Genomic DNA, 18,524 nt, shown 5'->3' on the forward strand with positions numbered 1-18,524 from the left:
GAATCGAGTATGACGATCATCCAGCTATGATACAATGATATGAGTTATTAAGGATGTCACCTTCGTTGGTGACCTCTGAGGGAACTCAAGAGGCTGATACGGGATCAGCAGAGCCATCCACATATGTTGCACATGTTGGGGTGGGGGGGCGGCAGCAGCGTCTTTCCGGCGCTGGCACTTGTCTGCCTTGGAATGCAGTCAGGCTAATTCGAAAGTATTGAAACCTTCTTATGTGGTGGTCCTCCAAGCATTACAGTGTGGAGTGATCATCTCCCAGGTGAGGGGGGGTCAATTTGGCACTTTTCAGGTTTGTGTTAAGGTTATCCTTATACTTTTTCTGTTGTCACGCAGCCAATCAAAAGCATTTTTGTTTTTGCAACCAATTAAAATGATTTGGGGTTTAATTTGCAGTATATTTGGCCCAATCAAATTCAAGTTTTATTTTGGGTCTCTCATGTTTCCAAATTCAAGTTCAGTTCCGACCATGGAAGTCTGCGATGGGTGTCACTTAAATTATATGGAGCTGATTGCGAGTTTTTGGAGAAAAAACGAAGAAACTATAACATTTTTTCGATGGCATGGTGTTCTTCCAACCTCAGTAAAGTGTACTAAGAGCAAGACTGAATGTAAGTATCGCAAAGACCGACATATGTGGCATTGTGTAAGAATCTCAGAATCCAACGACGAACAAGAACCAGGCCAATAAGGTAAGAAATAGGGGATTCCATCATATGGCGAGTCAGTTAGATCAGGTTTTTGTTTTTTGGTGTATTTTGCCATGATTTTTTTTCGAAAAACGTCCAACGAAAAAAATTTGATAAAAAAACCCGGCTAATTTCCGCCAGAAATGAAGGTCATATTCGGTCTAAACACACAAAGACACTAGAAAAATATATTTTTGACTTTATAACAGAACGGTGTGACAATGCAAATTTACCGAAAAAATGATAAATGCATCCAAGAAAATTCTTACATAGGTAATACATCAATATATACAAGAAAATCTCAACAAACTTGCCAAAATAACTGCTGCTTGGAATAGAAAACAATCAAATCACCTACTGCACAAAAATTATAATACCAATTTATGCCTCGGCCTAACAATTCTACAAGGTGGAAGACTCCTACTTCATATTTTGTGACTTTTCGTTACTGTAATTGAGATTGGGCATTTATTAACTTCCTAACCAAAATTGGGATCTTAAAAAAACGCTAGTCACTTGTTTTCCTACTTATTGGTAACATTCAGACCAATTTTGAGGCTATTGGATGAAATGCAAAGATGTTAGAGCTGTGAGAGTGAACTGAATGGACCCCCCAGGTACACACTTTTCACGGTATGACAATGTTGGTGTGATTATATCTAGAGATTTGACAGGATATTGCGTGTCCACCTACATTTTTCCTACCTTTCAAAATGTTTATTTTCATAATCCAAAAATAAATTTAGGGTACCTTTTTTTGCTCACAAACACCCTAATAGCTACAGGACTTTTTTTTTTTATAGTTGTAATTCTACGAGTAGATGATCTGTGGCTAGTGAGTCAGCCAATTCAGTATAGACCACCTGTGACGACTAACACCTGTTGAAACACTTGTGCTTCACAGCTGATCAATGAGGAGCTTCGCACAGCACCTACACTCCCCTGTTAAAGGATGAGATTCATCATCGTTTGAAACTCTGAACTCAAAATACTGTACCTGTACCGTATTTAACGCGACAAAAATGCAACATGCAATTCAAATTTACTTTGTAGCCTAAATCGATACAAGCCATCTGATTTTCAAACTATTCTATTTGTTAGAATTGTGGATATGTGTATAGACATGCGGTATATACTTTGCAAAGACATTTACTAGGGTTTAAGTTACAGACTACAAAAAATCTTTCAAACCGCGTTAAAAACAATTATGTTCAAATTTTCTTAAGTGAAGGAATTAGAGATGGAACACACCTCAGAATATACTTTAATTTACGCTATTAATTCTTCCAGTTTTGTGATTCACAGTCGTTTTTCTAGATACAGTATCTATTGCTTATTGTTTATTTATAGTATGAAAGTAGATAACCTATACTGTAAGCGCCAATGCTCTCTATAGTCAGACATTTAGTATCACTACATGTGACCAGAGTCACCAGAGGGCAACAGTAAAATGGTATCAGCAGCTTATCAAAGAGTTATGCTCAATCATAGCTGTAGCATGGGACCGGAAACGTGACAGAGTAGAAGGTAGGCTATGGTACCCCGACATGTTATAATAGTGTGGTTGTGGCTTAATTAACGTCTGCTTCATTAAGTGAGGATATACGAAGTTGCTAAATGGTTGCGAATTATTTTATCCCCCCCCCCGCACCAACTTTTTTGTATATATATATATATATATATATATATATATATATATATATATATATATATATATATATATATATATATATAGTTTTGTAACTTTTCTAATTAATATACTGTATGGTTATATAAAATCTTGTCTCATCAGTGCTGGGAGTCTCAAGTAACATGTACACTGTACCAGTGCCGGATTTAGACATGTGGAGGCCCATGGGCAGCCTCTTTGTGGAGCCCCCCCCCCCTCCCTCGTTATAACTACCCAAGAGGGTGGTGGGGTGGCGAGTGAAGCGAGCCTAAACATCTGGGTGTTCCGGGGGGCGCTGTAAGCCCCCCGGGAAAATTTATAAATTTGAACGCTTCTTTGGAGAATTTTGAAGCCATATGCAGTTATACTGAGGAAATTAGAACTTTGAGAATTTTTTAATTAACTGTATATTTATTGATGGTGTACAAATTCCCAAAACACACACACACACACACACACACACAAAAGTGAGACATGACTGGAGTCATTCATGTGGTTTCAGGTCGACCAGCCTTGATATAGCTACTATCGCACATGTGGAGGTCCCCAGATTGTAGAGGCCCCTGGGCAGCTGCCCATTTTGCCCACTCCTGAATCCGGCCCTTCACTGTGCAGTGTAGTATTCTTTTCCCACCATGAGCTGGAAGATTGCGTCTACCTTGGGTTGTTTTGTTTAACTACGATAGAAAGATAATGCCAGACTGATTTGAAGCTGCCTCCCGAAAGCTGGGAATGCTGTACAGATGCCGTAGCTACTTCACTCCTGAGCAGCTAACTTGGAGTAATGCTTTCATATCTGGGGTGGCTCTTTTGTCCAACTGTTAGATAGGGTGGAATCAAAGTCATTTCGTCTTAATAACTCTCTTCCTTTATTTGATAATCTCTCTTCCTTTTCTCTTCGCCGTTATGTTGCTTTACTCTCTCTCTCTTTTACAGGTACTGTACTTTAACGGGAAATTCTCGGTGGAGTTGACATCCTGTGTACCGCCGGCAAGGCGGTGTGGAGACAGCTGGCAACTCAAGACCGTTTGTTTACTAGAGTACGTAGTAAAAATTATGAATAAATGTAAAAGTGATTGGTTACTTAGTTCCCCGTTGCTTAATTTAGCAGTAGGGCTTTGTTGTTTCGTTTTATATTATACCATGTACTATAGTAAACAAACGGCCTTGGGTTGCCAGCTGTCTCCAGCAGTGTTCGAAGAATCTTGAACAAGACTGTGCATCCTTTCCTCACACAGCCAAACTGTGGAATGCTCTGCCTTCTGTGATTTCATACTATTACAATTTGTCTCACTTTTCCGGCATCTTCGTGGTGTAGATTGATATAGTCTTTCTCTTTTTTTTTTTTTCTCTTATTTTCTCGCTCCCCAGGCCCCGTTGTGGGTCGATGACCTGTGCCTGGGTGGGCTATTCCCCGTAGAAAATTAAATGCGTTTTTCGAGTCGTAGTTTAAATGAAAAATAAATAATGTACGAGTCTGAGGATCCGGCAATGCTGCTCACAAGCTGGGATAGACAAGTGTGGAGGTGCCTAGTCACAGCCGCGCTCGACGCTCGTCAGTCCACAGTAAGCCTGGGTGTGAACGATACCCACCTACTGTCCCTCAGATCACCTGTCAAGTGCTTGCAATGGTTGAGGTATTGATTGGTCAAATGAAAGTAAGAGACTGATAACACAAACAATGAAAAAGGCCACGAGTTACAGTTTTTAAATGAAATGTGGTGATACGTCAGCTAAAAAGACATTAGAGATTTGTATCTTCTTGCTAAAAGCAAGAGAACTGGGGAATCCGTCTTGACTTTGTTACTTATAATCTGTGTGGTGAACCTATGGTCACGGATCAGACTGAATGTGTGTTTGTGTGGAGACTAGAGTTGATACTCACGGTGGTCGCGAGTCGCTTTTGTCTCATAGGGTCACATGTCTCAAATTTTCATCCGTCATGACTTGTTGAGCCCCGAAGCCACATAATGCTATCCACACATTAAAAGTGAATGTGAATTCATAAGAATCACAAATTTTTATGAAGCCTTCTTAAATCAAACTCAAATAAATATTTTTATAGAAAATTTGTGTGAAAAAGGAATCTCGAGGAAGTATTGCCTTGGTGATATCAGCGGAAGCGCATATCTCGGATAAATCCTGGCTGGATTTTCCAGTGAGCACGACTTGTAAGTATCGCATAACTGTCTAGTCTAGAAAATTCGATATTAATTTTGAATTCCTTTGGAAAAAAAAGTAACTTATAAACAGTAGCCATGCTCCGAGAAGCTTCTATAACGTACTCCAGCGTACCTCAAGATGAAGACAGCAGTTCACAGTCTGCTTTTGTTACTACGCGGCATGCCAATAAGCCACACGATCAGCGGGACTGCCATCTCACAGCGATCATCACAAGCTTAGTGATCATCTGCGGTGTTAGCCTTGCTGTCATTCTTCCATTAGCTCTACAATATCGCTCTGATGCCACTGGGCGCGGCGAAATCCTGCAGCACCTGACTGGGGAGCTGGGCAATAATTCCAAAAACACAGATCAAGAGGGGAATGTGAATAATAAGCTGTCAGGACCTGCCTCTCACACCATTGAAAGCAACATCGAAAACTCTACGACGAAAACCAGTATGGGACCTGCGGAGAACCAAGAAAACACGACAAAGAGACCGATTATGACGGAGAAACCAACCACTACTACAACTACTACCACTACAGCTACTACCGCGACAACAAAAACTCCAACTATTGCTGCTACTCCTCCTCCTCCAGCCCCCACTATTGTCCTAAACTTCACGATCATACCGTCTTCTGGTGCAGCTGAGAAACCTGCTGGTGGTGGTAAAGTAGGAACGGAAGGGATCGGAGACGCTGGCCAGGCCTCCGGGAGCTCGGTCATTGTTGGCAAGGGAAATGGAAGCCAAGAGACGCCGAATCCACCACTATCGGTATAGTAAATTTTAACCATACCACTATTCATTATGGGTACTTACCTATGTTCCGGTGAGTAATTGATCCGAAGATAGGGTGACTGAAAATCACTGCATTGTTGGTGACATGTGTGTAGGCTCGCTAGGCAAGGTTGCCAAATATGATGCTCTCTCTCTTTACTTTTGACAAGACTCCTCAATATCGAGTCGACTTTTTCAAACCAAATTCATTAATACAAGGTTTAACGTGTATTTGTAAACTTATAAAAGCAAATACTTGCCTAGTTTTAAGAGGGGTTTTGTATGGCAGCTTAAGAAGGCTGGATCATTAAGTTTAACTTTGCGATGCGATCGACTAGAGAAGATCTTGCGATTTAGACTATTGGCCACATAAATTACGCTACAAGATATCTACTGCTTCTGTACATACGACCCTAGCCGCTAATACCCAGTGGTTGAAGCCGGGTAAGCTGTGAAAGGAGGGTCGTAACAATAGTTTAAGTGAAGCATAACACTCTGTGATGAATTCCTAGCAAATGATTTTTTTTTGGCTTACACCCAAGTTAAAGTACCAAAATTACTTTAAAAAATAGCATGAAAATTACATGGCAACTTATGATGCGCTTACTAGCACCAATTAGAAGACAAAATTAGTATTCATAATCTTTGGAAGACACTGCCTTCGTTATATTTAAACTGTTAAATGAACGTATGCAAAGATTAGGTTTATTCATAGAGCGGAAGGCTATAGAAACTTCACATCTAAGATGACAGATCGTGTCAATGAGCGCTGTCACATGATTACACGGTATAGTTATGCACATAAAAGTTAATATAAATGAAAATATATTTACTGTATATATTCAAACAAAACTTATGCGTGTATACTGTACTGTATCTAAAAAAGTATAGTATCTGTTCACACTGCGTGAAACATATGAGACCAAGGATGATAGATATTGGAACATGCATTTACTTTGGTATATAGTTCAACATACTGTAAGTAATGCAATGTGTATTTATTTCAGTGTAGTTGATATAATGTTCAATTACCGAATGTAGTATAATCAGTATGTCACAGAGCCATGCATACCAAGTTGAATTATCAACCCTCCCTGGATATCGCAAGTTGTATGTAGTGTAGCATTTCGGAAGTCACCGGAGCCATCCTGGTAGATATATTTTTTTGAGATGCTGTACATATATTACTTCTTCAGTACAAGGAACGATGCAAAAGTGAATTTCAAATACTGTGCAATGCATTAACAAACACGCATACACATGTGTATAGTGAGAGAATGAATTATCATCCTGGGGTTTTGACGAATTCATCGCAGAACGGTTAAGACATTCGACACATGTACTGTATGTGTGGAGCCAGGTGGTTAATGAGTAAAACATGAAAAACCGTGAACGGCTGCCATTATTTTCAAGATGGCGGCGAAAGTTCACCTTGGATTGATCAGGATGTTTGGTATGTTGTTTTGGAACGTATTCCCAATAATTCTATTAAGTATCATTTCATTATGAATTAGTTCAACATTTGGCATAACAATTGCCTAATTTCCCTGGACTAAATAGGAGTTCCCTGAAACAAAACTGCTCATAAAACATTAACATCAATCGTTTAAATTTTACCATAAGCAATGATGAGAATAACACTTTCCCACAGAATACTGAAGCCCCGATAAAGAATGACACTAAAGAAGCCATTCTCGATGCTATCTACGGGAAGAATGACACGTCCAGTAAGCCGACCACTACACAAGTCCACTCCGGCTGGCTGGTAAGTTGCGTTGTATTTCTTTTTATTTTTTTAATATTGGTCGTTAGCAGGGCCTCCACATATTACAATATTTTATTTGTTTGTTTATTCATTTGGATTATTTTTATTTTCATTCTTTAAAATTCATGTTTATCTATTCCATCAAGTAAAACTATGTTCAGCAAGAAGCATGATAGAAATTATGCTAGCTACTCCTTGAAATTCACGAATACTTGGTTTTCCTATGAACAGTATATTTTTAATGAATGCTATTGTTTGTGTTGCTAATAATATATTTCGAATTCCACAAACAAATATTGATTGAAAATGAACTACATGGAATAACGAAATTGAGATTACAAAAGAAATAAAATATTTTTTTCATTATCACTTCCATTACGAATGCCATCAGGGCGCTGTGTTTGTTGACAGTCGGTCGGAGGGGGTTGGGTCGTGTAGTATCTGCACATCGGTTGTCATGTGTCTGTCGATCAAATTCATTTAATTGTTTATTTGTTTTACTATTGGATGCAAAACTTAAAGAAGCCTATGCATGCATTCTTGGACAGAACCATCATTTGAGTAGAGGTTTATCTGATTAATAATGCAGAGAATCATCTCTCTGTAATAATTTATAATATATTCTTTTCTGTGAAGTCTCTTGAAAATTTTTGACATATGCTGTAGTAGCTATATCAGGGCTGGTCGACTTGAAACCACATGAATGACTCCAGTCATGTCTCACTTTTGTGTGTGTGTGTGTGTTGGGAATTTGTACACTATCAATAAATATACAGTTAATTAATTTCTCAATGTTCTAATTTCCTCAATATAACTGCATATGGCTTCAAAATTCTCCAATGAAGTGTTCAAATTTCAAAATTTTCCCGGGGGGCTTTTAGCGCCCCCCGGAACTCTCAGATGTTTAGGCTCGCTTCACTCGCCACCCCACCCTCTTGGGTAGTTATAATGAGGGGGGGCCTCCACAAAGAGGCTGCCCATGGGCCTCCACAGGTCTAAATCTGGCACTGGTCGTTAGTGTATGTATTAATGTAGGTTACTAGTTTAGATTGAAAACCTCAGTTGTTAAAGTGCAGTAATGTATTATAACATTACAAGTTGCATTGTTATCCAGAGATCACCTTGCAGCTGCAAAGCAGCGACCATCTGATTGGCTTACGTATATACATCATTATAAGTATGGTAAAAAAAAATTTACTGGAATTGTGCCAAGGAGTTTCTAGCCACTTTCATCGTGCTACACCTATGCTGTCTTTAAAATCCACCCGAAGATTTGTTGTGTAATTTCATTCTCACATTGTTGTGTTACCCGACTAAAAAATAATGAAAGGAACTTAACCACAAGAAACAATCACAACTAGTGGTACTTTCTATGTACACCGCCCCCATACCGTGCCATGAATAAAATGATACAAAACTAACAAATAGTAGTTTTTGGCCAGAGCAGTTTTTCACTATTGTGCCTGATTATTATCGTCCGGAAAACCAACCAACCCGTGACATACCAACGGAGTAACCAAAAAAGCAAAGTCTACTGTACATAGACAGATTAATCAGAGAGGAAGTCAACCTGTCTCTTCTCCGCAGTCACGTCTTCCTATTACATTAGGCTACATTTACGCAAAATATTAGGTTTTTAATTTACATGGTTTTTAGTATAAGAGAATTATTTAGGGTTTTCGAATAAAAATAAATCACCCCATAAAAATGTGCTAAAAATATATAATTGGTGGGGGGGGGAGACTAAAAATGAGGTGGAAGAAAGTACTAAAAGTAAAGGGGATGGACATCCAGGCAGCACCAGAGAGTGAATGCAGGGGCGGATCCAGGAATATCAAAAGGGGGGTCCAAGAAGTTGTGAATGGGGAAACCTGGCGACCACAGCGAGCCCACCCAGCGGAATTTTCTGATGAAAATGAGGGTCCAAGACCCCCTGCATTCGCCCCTGGTATGAACTGGTGACAAGAGGTTGATGAGGATCCTATAGCAGTTAGAGTGAATAGATGAAGGCGAGCGAAAGTCGAGACTGATTTTTTTCTTGATTCCGACTACACTTTAACATAGGATGCAAACTGCTATATTCTGCTCGTAGTTTTGCTAAACATTCAGAATGGAATATGCAACAGCTAATGCTTCGTATATGTTTTCTGAATATTTTCAGAGACGTTGCTCTTTTGGCTTTCGGGATTAAAGGCTTAGATGGGTCAAATGAGGTCATGGAGAGCAAATGAAAAATTTGCACTTTTCTATCAAGGTGTATTTATATATCACATTCCTGTCTGGAATTCAGATAACATATAACTTTCGGGATAATGTGTAGTTAGTCTTGGAAATGCCTCAGTAAAATATAACTGTGACGTCTATCTTGGATTTGAAGATGGCCGCAGCATATAATATACCTTCTTTGACAGCTTCTGTTCTTGATCAAAACATCAACATTGTACCTATACCCACATTAATGTTGCTAAGGAATTTATTTCTATTCTAATAAACATTCTACTCTCAGCATTTTAAGTTAAATGGAATGAGCAATTCAAAGACTGAGGAAAATCCCATAAACACATTTATAATCTTGTATTTCATATTGCTTCATCAATATAAAGGCTGCTATTCCACACTGAAATGTGCTCTTGCAAAAATTTATTTATAACAAAAATCTATTTACAAATGTATTCAGCTAACACTAATACATGTATGCAGTAGTAAAATACTTACTATTCCTTAATATGTACTAATTGTTTTAGATAATTCTGTATTACTGTTTTATTTATCAACCCCTTTTCAGGAACGGATCCGTGGGGGGGGCCCTGGGAGTCCGGTCTATTCCTTTTCATCAGAAAATTCCAATGCTTTTCCTGTAATGCAGTATTGTACTCAGGCGTTTTTTGCTTAGTAAAAATTAATTATTATTTACTTCAGAATGTCTTCTAATATCAAGTGCATATGACCTCAAAATGGCCTCAAAATGCCCTTGATATTGGTCAGATTAAAATAAAATCTGGATGGGGCTTACAGCGGCCCCCCCCTCAAACCCTACAGCTGAGTGGGCTAGCTCTGCACGCCTTGTTTCCCCGACCACATCTTTTTGGACCCTCCTTTTTTATATTCCTGGATCCGCCCCTACCTTTTCCTTTTATAAAGAAAACTGTAACCCAGAAAGCTGACACTGCGGTTGGATTATAACTTTCTGAAACATTTTCAGATCTGCTATTTGAAAAATACAGTACATGCAGATTGAAAAAAACAAAAACAATTAAGTTAATAAAATATATCCTAGGCTGCGACTTCTACGGTAGTATATGCATCCCGTTCCTCATCTCTTTCTTGGACAATCCCCATGGTTCCAGTGTTTAAATTATACTTAATGCAAAATGTGTAACTTATTAATAGTTCTATAAAGTGCAATACTACATAGTTTAACTTAGAGTCGAGAACTAGATTGCATTTACTACATTTAGTTTTTTTTTTTTACAAATATCAGTGAGGATAGATCATGTTGAATTATCATCTCAAGGAATTTAAACAGGCTAATATCACGACGGTTGTCCACAGGAACAGGTGATGGCGCAGAACGACGCCGTGCCGCTGTTAGTGATGTTGTCGTTGGGGGCCGTGGTAAGTGCGGTGGTGATCATAGCTATCACCTGGCTGGTCTACAACCGCATCACAGTACGCAGGCGCAGGATCAACATGCAGGTACGTTATCAATACACAGTTACAATGGTGTCATCATACATATACGGTGGTCGTGTCTTCTCAACGTTACGGTGGAGGTATGAGGATGCTCTCTATTTTGTGACTCAAAGTTTTTGTCAAGTGTGTGTGTGTGTGTAATAATAATAATAAAATTAACGGTTTACCGAGAGAAAATAGCAGTCAAGGCACCCAAATACGCAATGAACAGAAAATGTGTCAATTACTTATGTTATTTTGGAGAGTTAAGTGGGTCATTGAACACAAGCTTTCATTACAAAAAGAGGAAGAATCATTATGGTTAAAGTACAAGTTAACTAGGGTCTGATAGTGCACATACAGGTTAACTAGGGTCTGATAGTGCACATACAGGTTAACTAGGGTCTGATAGTGCACATACAGGTTAACTAGGGTCTGATAGTGCACATGCAGGTCAACTAGGGTCTAAGATTTCACTGTGGTTGGAAGGTACTGATTTTTTCCCCGAAGAAGCTGTAATGTTGTCTAGCCGTCCTCAGTCCACATGGTATAGCTGACCTCAGTCCACGTGGTATAGCTGACCTCATTCCACATGGGATAGCTGGCCTCAGTCCACATGGTATAGCCGGCCTCAGTGCACATGGTATAGCCGGCCTTAGTCCACATGGTATAGTCTGGCCTCAGTCCACATGGTATAGCTGACCTCAGTTCACATGGTATAGCCGGCCTCAGTTCACATGGTAAAGCTGAGCTGACCTTAGTCCACATGATATAGCTGGCATCAGTCCACATGATATAGCCGGCCTCATTCCATGTGGTATAGCTGGCGTCAGTTCACATGGTATAGCTGGCATCAGTTCACATGATATTGCTGTCTTCAATCCATGTATAGCTGGCCTCATTCCATATGGTATAGCTGGCATCAGTCCACATGGTATAGCTGGCGTCAGTCTACATGGTATAGCTGACGACAGTCCAAGTAGTATATCTGGCCTCAGTCCATGTAGTATAGCTGGCCTCAGTCCACATGGTATACCTGGCGTCAGTCCACATGGTATAGCTGACTTCAGTCCATGTAGTATAGCTGGCGTCAGTCCAAATGGTATAGCTGGCCTCAGTCCACATGGTATAGCTGGCCTCATTCCACATGGTATAGCTGGCTTTAGTCCACATGGTATACCTGGCGTCAGTCCACATGGTATAGCTGACCTCAGTCCATGTAGTATAGCTGGCATCAGTCCATGTAGTATAGCTGGTGTCAGTCCAAGTAGTATAGCTGGCCTTAGTCCACATGGTATAGCTGGCGTCAGTCCAAGTAGTATAGCTGGCCTTAGTCCACATGGTATAGCTGGCGTCAGTCCAAGTAGTATAGCTGGCCTTAGTCCACATGGTATAGCTGGCGTCAGTCTACATGGTATAGCTGGCTTCAGTTCACATGATATAGCTGACGACAGTCCAAGTAGTATATCTGGCTTTTGTCCACATAGTATAGCTGGCGTCAGTCCAAGTAGTATAGCTGGATTCAGTCCACATGATAGCTGGCCTCAGTCCACATGATAGAGCTAGCCTCGGTCCATGTCGTATATCTGGCCTCAGTCCACATGATAAGGGTGTTATCCAGTGTGACCTTACCAAACATCACAATTTCCTCGGTTTCCTCTTGTTAGTACAGGAGGGGACCTGTTATGTTTGGAAAGGTCACTCCAGATAACAGTGGATAAACCAACCTCCCGAACGGCTAGTAAGCCGATAAGTGTTGAAAATGATAATGAATGAGATGATCTAAAAACAAAACAAAGGAAGAGATTGTCAACCAAGATACAAGGTGGAATGTTCTATTCAAAACGTTATTTAAGAAATAATCCTTGTTTCATTTTTTCTGTAATTGATAAGTTATTAAAAAAACTAATATGCATAATGCAAGTGATTCTGACTAATGCAATGGGGGTTTTGTGTTGATGTAATAATGAAATGTATCCTGGCCTAAAGAATAAAAAATAGTTAAATATTTTAAATTTCTTCTGTTTACTAACATCTTAATATTTCTTTAAATTTCACCCTTAAATGTATTTTTCAGACTGTTTACAAATCAATTACTAATGTAATTATAAGTGTCTTTCAATCTTAAATTTTTTTGACCATACTGTATTTTATATTTCCTATTACCGTACTATATATTGTATGCTTTATCGTTTCATGAATTACCTATTTTCACTGAAATATTAAGAGAAATATAGGAAATGGGTATTTTGGGGGAATTTTTGCCTCTGGATTTGGGGAAGTTTAGCAACACTGGTCTGTCAGTTGATTGAAAACGTCCAAGGAGGGCCACGGCTGGCGTCAGTCCATGTAATATAACTGGTCTCAGTCCACAAGATATAGCTGGCGTCAGTTCAAACTCCAAAGGCAAAAATTACCCCCAATTCCCCATTTCATATATTTCTTGAGGCAATACAAGCCCCGGTACTTACCAACAGTGCGTAACAGAGACGTCCGACTGCCCAAGCGGCTAAAAAGTCGGTCAGTGGCGAAGAGGATACAGTAAAGTAAATTATTGCTGCTTCCAAAATAAAGGTTACTCAAAGTTGATTGCCTTTGATAAAGATCTGAATTTGCCTATTTACAAATTTCCCAAATTAATTATCTGGAATGCCTATTCATGTCTTATTTTCAATTCCATGAAGTGATATTGTTAATATATGTGTTTTTTACTCAACAGAGTATCATCACAGACCTGCAATCCAGAGATAAGGTCGTCCTCCTAAACTCTGAGGAGTCCGAGGAGGAGTAGTCGAGGACTTACCCTAGGTGTATGGGGAACCTCGAAACTGCGGTGAGGAGAGAATTAGTAGAAGTTAGGGGTATGGAGAAGGATCTAAAGAAGGTAATCAGATGGGGAGCGGAGAACTATGATAATAATGCGATATAGACGTGTATCCGAGGACGGGGAAATTGAAGACAAAATTAAGAATGGAAGAACAACCAGAAACAAGAGATGATGAAGAAGGTGATGTTAGAAGTGGATGAAGGAGAGTTAAGGAGACGAGGAGGTTCTTGTGGCAACTATGATATGGCGAACATGAAAATTGCGTTTGAATGTGCAGTCCTTCACCATGACACCCGTCTCTTCCACATCCCTTCTACACGTCTCTTTACCACGGTACCACGTCTCTTCCACGACACCACGTCTCTTCCACGACACCACGTCTCTTCCACGATCTACAGCAGTCGTTGAGGATAAGTCTTCGAAAACAATGAGATTTTCCAAGAATACTTGACGTAATTCCACAATTAGGTTTTCCAAGCAGGAAAGTCCTCACTATCACCCACTGTCCCAATTCTCTGAAATTTTTAAGTTAGATATTCATCCGTTGTGTGGGAGGTCTGTAGCCGACTATAGTGTTAAAACGCTAACCTGGCCCATAAGTTACGCCCCTATTCTATACTAATAGCTGATTGGTTCATAGAAAATTCAAACTAAATGTGTTCACATTTGGTAGGCGCAGTCCGCGGGGAGGTAAAACGCTCAGGGGAACCAATCTGTTATTTGTAGCTATAGACCTCAGCTACAACTGCATAGCAGAGGCCAAAAGGAACTCGCAATTACAGTGAAACTTAAAAGAAACTTAGATAAAAATTTTCAGTCCCTAGATAAGGGAGGGAAAAATTTACGTGAGAATCTCTGAAAATCCATACCTATACGTCAAAGGAATTATTCCTCTGCCGTGTCTGACACCGGCCTTTGAAAAGTCTTTGTATGGTGCCAACGAGAAATTATCTGACTACTGAAGTTAATGTTTGTGCATTGAAAGTGTCACTTTTATAAGGCTCTCACAGCCTTTCGACTTTTGAATCAATGCGTAAAACTACGATATGATTTTGAAATAAGCATTATGTTGTGTTGAGAGAGTACTGTACAGTATTTACGAACTGCATATCTTATTCTGTGTATGTCTAGCTATTATGTGTGTTTTATACCTGTTTTGGGGGCAATAATGTGTGTGTGTGTGTGTGTGTGTCCCATATAACTGTAATTTGCTTTTATTTGTTTTTAAGTTGAGTTTAATAACAATTAAGTTATAAGTTATGTTTACTCTTCATACCTATGTTGGTACTAGGGTGTTGTAACAGGTGCACAAGAGCTAATAAGAATGTATCAGAAAATGGAATAGAGCTGTACGTAAAATAATTGCATGACAGATTTATCAAAACATTAACGAAGCATATAAATATTTATCTTCAGCTCACGTTGCAAATAACAAAATTAAAAATTTGTTATAGAAATTCTACGAGAAGCTAATATACCCCACATACCTTTTTTCATAGCTATCTCAGCTTTCGTTATTTGTAATCTATAACAACTTGCCTCTTACCGCTGTGACACAGATTCGACCCATTTGAGTCATATGTTAGAATGGTGTCAAGTTTTCCCTGGCACACTTCTTTACCCCTGTATTAACATTAGATGATTAAAAACATGTAGGATGGCCGGTTATCGTAAATAATAGAATTCTAGGCTCTTTTTTTTTGTACTTTGTTACCGGACTATCATCGTTGTTTATCTGCAATCTACATGCTTTGATGGCCAATCTAGTTCGTTATCTCTTTAAGTCAAAATTGTCACGTCCATAGTCAAATCACATAATAACTAGTAGTGTTTGCTCTTGTAAGTAGTATTTGTCAACACGTGCTTGACCAAAGTGAACTGGGTTAAAGTTCTTACATAGCCTATAAGTGGTCACTAATCTTACACTATTTTTTATCACAGGGTAGAAATTCATACTGTATTCATATATAAATTTTCGCCAAGGAATTGATTATTAAAAAAGATTTACAATGGGGATCTATTATGTACTTCACGGTCTGTTGTTTTTAATAATATTGTGTTTCATTGTACAGTTGATGAATTCCTGTTAATATAATATAAAATAAAATAAGTGGGTTGTTAATTGGTGGTAATCACGGAAGTGTGCTGGCCTCACACCATTGCATTCCGCGTTCAATCCTCCAACTTGGGAAAGAAGTGAGAAGGCTGTTATCAGTGTAACTCTCTTAATCAGGTTGCCTCTGGACTCTTGGTACGCCTCTTGTATAAACGGGAAGATCCGAACGTCTAGTGAGCTGGTAAGTGGTAAAATATAAATTAAAAATCCTTGTTACAATATTTTAAGAATCCGAAACGAATAACTGAGACTCTGGATTTAGATAATATTGCATTGAAAACCCAAGGAATATTATAAGAAACTGATAGTCTTACGAAAGTCAATCCCTATTAGTTGAATGCTTGTCCTAGAAATGGTGCTGGTGGGTTCGGCTGTCTCGGAGTCGTCTCTATCTATGGCTCTGGGCTGTCCCAGAGCTATCACTTTTTACGGCTCTAGACTGTCTCAGAGCGGTCTCTATCTACGGTTGGGCTGCCTGTTTACACATGAAAAGCTTCAACGTTGGCTAGGTGGTCTGGCGGTATAAACATAGCTCCAAACGTCAGCCACCATTGTTTTGTTTGTGGGAAAAATAAAGGAAATAATAGAGCTAAAGTTTCATTTCTTCCCAAAGACAGGAAAAGGTAGACTCATAGGTCAGTGGTTGGTTCATAAGCAGTGTCGGTTAAATTACAGTTTGATTGATCATTTCACCACTTGGTTTACTTTGCCATTTGGGCGGCGGGTCTCTTATTTGTTATTTTGTTACGAACTTCGTTGTGGCACCCATCGAGTTTTATACAGATGTTTTCGTTTAGTTTTATCTCCTCTTTTCAAATGTGCAATAAAAGTGGCGGAAACCAATCGAAGAAACGGAAGAGGCGAAATGCAAAATTAAAATGGCTGTAACTTTTCCTATTAATTTTCGACAAATTTGTTTTGCATACAGTATTTGGAATGAGGAGATAAAACTACCCCCGAGTAAATTATAAGATGGGGGTTACTCAGTGGGTCTTAAACTGCAATTTGACCATTCACTTAAAAACACATATCAAGAACCAAGCGGACTGTGAAGAGCTGCAGAAGGACCTCTGTGGGCTCCAAGAATGGTCAAAGAAATGGCTGCTGAGATTCGATGTCACGAAGTGTAAGAGGATGCACCTGGGGCGGACCAACGGTAAGGAGGCGTATCATATGTCCCAACGGGATGAAGAAACTGCACCATTTGAGACAATGTGAGAAGGACCTAGGTGTGTATGTTGACAATGAGCTGAAGTTCTCCGGCCATTGCGAGAAGAAGGTAAACCAGGCAAATAAATTATTGGGTCTTATAAGAAGGTCGTTCAGATATCTAGTTCGTCCCTCGTAACGATCTTCAAGAGTGAAGTGCTTCCCCATTTGGAGTACTGTCAGTGTCACCCCGTCTGGTCCCCGAGATATGCTAGGAACTGTCAGTTGGTTGAAAATGTTCAAAGGAGGGCCACCAGACTGGTGCCTGCACTTCGGCACCTCAGCTACCCTGAGAGATTGGAGCGCCTGATCTTGCCTAGCTTATACTACAGACGGGCAAGGGGTGACCTAGTTGAAAGGATTTTTTAGCCCTTTTAAAACAACGATCAACAAACACAGAAGGGTACCCTGACATGTGTTTAGGGCAAATGGGAAGTTCTACAAGCAAATATTTGGGATAAGCATGGGTAATTGTCTTTCTGCTCCTCTAGCCTGTATTTATATGGAGTTTTTTGAGTCTAGATTACTACCCAATATAGTGGACTTTATTCCTCCATGGTATAGATATGTAGATGATGTTCTTTGTCTTTGGCCTAGAAACAGTGACCCTTTGGAATTTTTAGACAAGCTTAATGATATTGTCCCTAGTATCACGTTCAAAATTGAAAGAGAAATAAATGAATCCCTTCCATTTCTTGATATGCTTATCATGAGAAATGGCCAAAACTATAAATTTAAGGTATATAGAAAGCCCACACAGGTTGATAGTTTCATTCACTTTTTATCGAATCACTTTGAGTCTACCAAAATGTCAGTTTTTTCTGCTATGTTTTTAAGATGTCTGCGTATTTGTGACTCTGAATTTATTGACGATGAATTGAAACACATTCGTTCTATTGCACAGAAACTCGGGTACCCTTCTGTGTTTGTTGATCGTTGTTTTAAAAGGGCTAAAAAATCCTTTCATTCCTCTCAAACTAGACAAGTTCCTACACTTAAGAATATTTTGACTCTGCCCTATCGTAATGAATTTGTCCCGTTAGTTCGGTCCCTCAAGCTTCTAAATATTAATGTTGTTTTCAAGTATGACTCAACCATTACCAATATGTTAATAAGGAATAGCCCTAGTTTGAATGTAAATGGAAGTGTTTATTGTATTCCATGTAGCAAATGTAATTGTAATTATGTAGGTCAGACAGGAAAAACTCTGCAGCTCAGAATCAAACAACATAAGTATAATATCAAAACTGCATCTGAAAGCAGTGCCTTGTTCGTTCATGTTAGGAATAATAATCACCCCATTGCTTGGGAAAAAAGCTTAGAAGTATTCAAATCATCTTGTGTCACAGAAAGACTTCTGGTTGAAGCTAGTTTGATTAAGGAATTAAAATCAATAAACCTTAGTGATGGTCAGTTCAAAACTGATAATATGTTACATAAATTTATTTGTCAGTGGCCCAAGGTTAAAAATGCTTTGAAAACCTTTGATCTAGATGTAGGATAGTTATTCTGTGGGTCCTTTTTTCTGACCTGACCTGGTTAGTCACGTCACCACCCTTCTCTTAAGCTCCTCTACGTGTGTGTTGGTGTGTGGATTAGTGGATGTCATCATTATGACCT

The 18,524-nt window shown here is 39.2% G+C and overlaps 1 protein-coding gene across 1 annotated transcript; it reads left to right on the top strand.

Moving 5' to 3' along the window:
* The first annotated feature begins 3,899 nt into the window (after positions 1 to 3,899).
* Positions 3,900 to 16,283, top strand: LOC121864125 (guanine exchange factor for Rac 30-like). The gene is made up of 4 exons (XM_042363048.1): positions 3,900 to 5,312; positions 6,967 to 7,080; positions 10,633 to 10,776; positions 13,472 to 16,283. Exons 1-4 carry the CDS (start codon positions 4,632 to 4,634, stop codon positions 13,541 to 13,543), a joined length of 1,011 nt encoding a protein of 336 aa, XP_042218982.1. The 5' UTR covers positions 3,900 to 4,631; the 3' UTR covers positions 13,544 to 16,283.
* The last annotated feature ends 2,241 nt before the right edge of the window (positions 16,284 to 18,524 follow it).

Source organism: Homarus americanus, unplaced genomic scaffold (genome assembly GCF_018991925.1).
Source record: "Homarus americanus isolate GMGI-L3 unplaced genomic scaffold, GMGI_Hamer_2.0 scaffold26351, whole genome shotgun sequence".
Classification (NCBI taxonomy): domain Eukaryota; kingdom Metazoa; phylum Arthropoda; class Malacostraca; order Decapoda; family Nephropidae; genus Homarus; species Homarus americanus.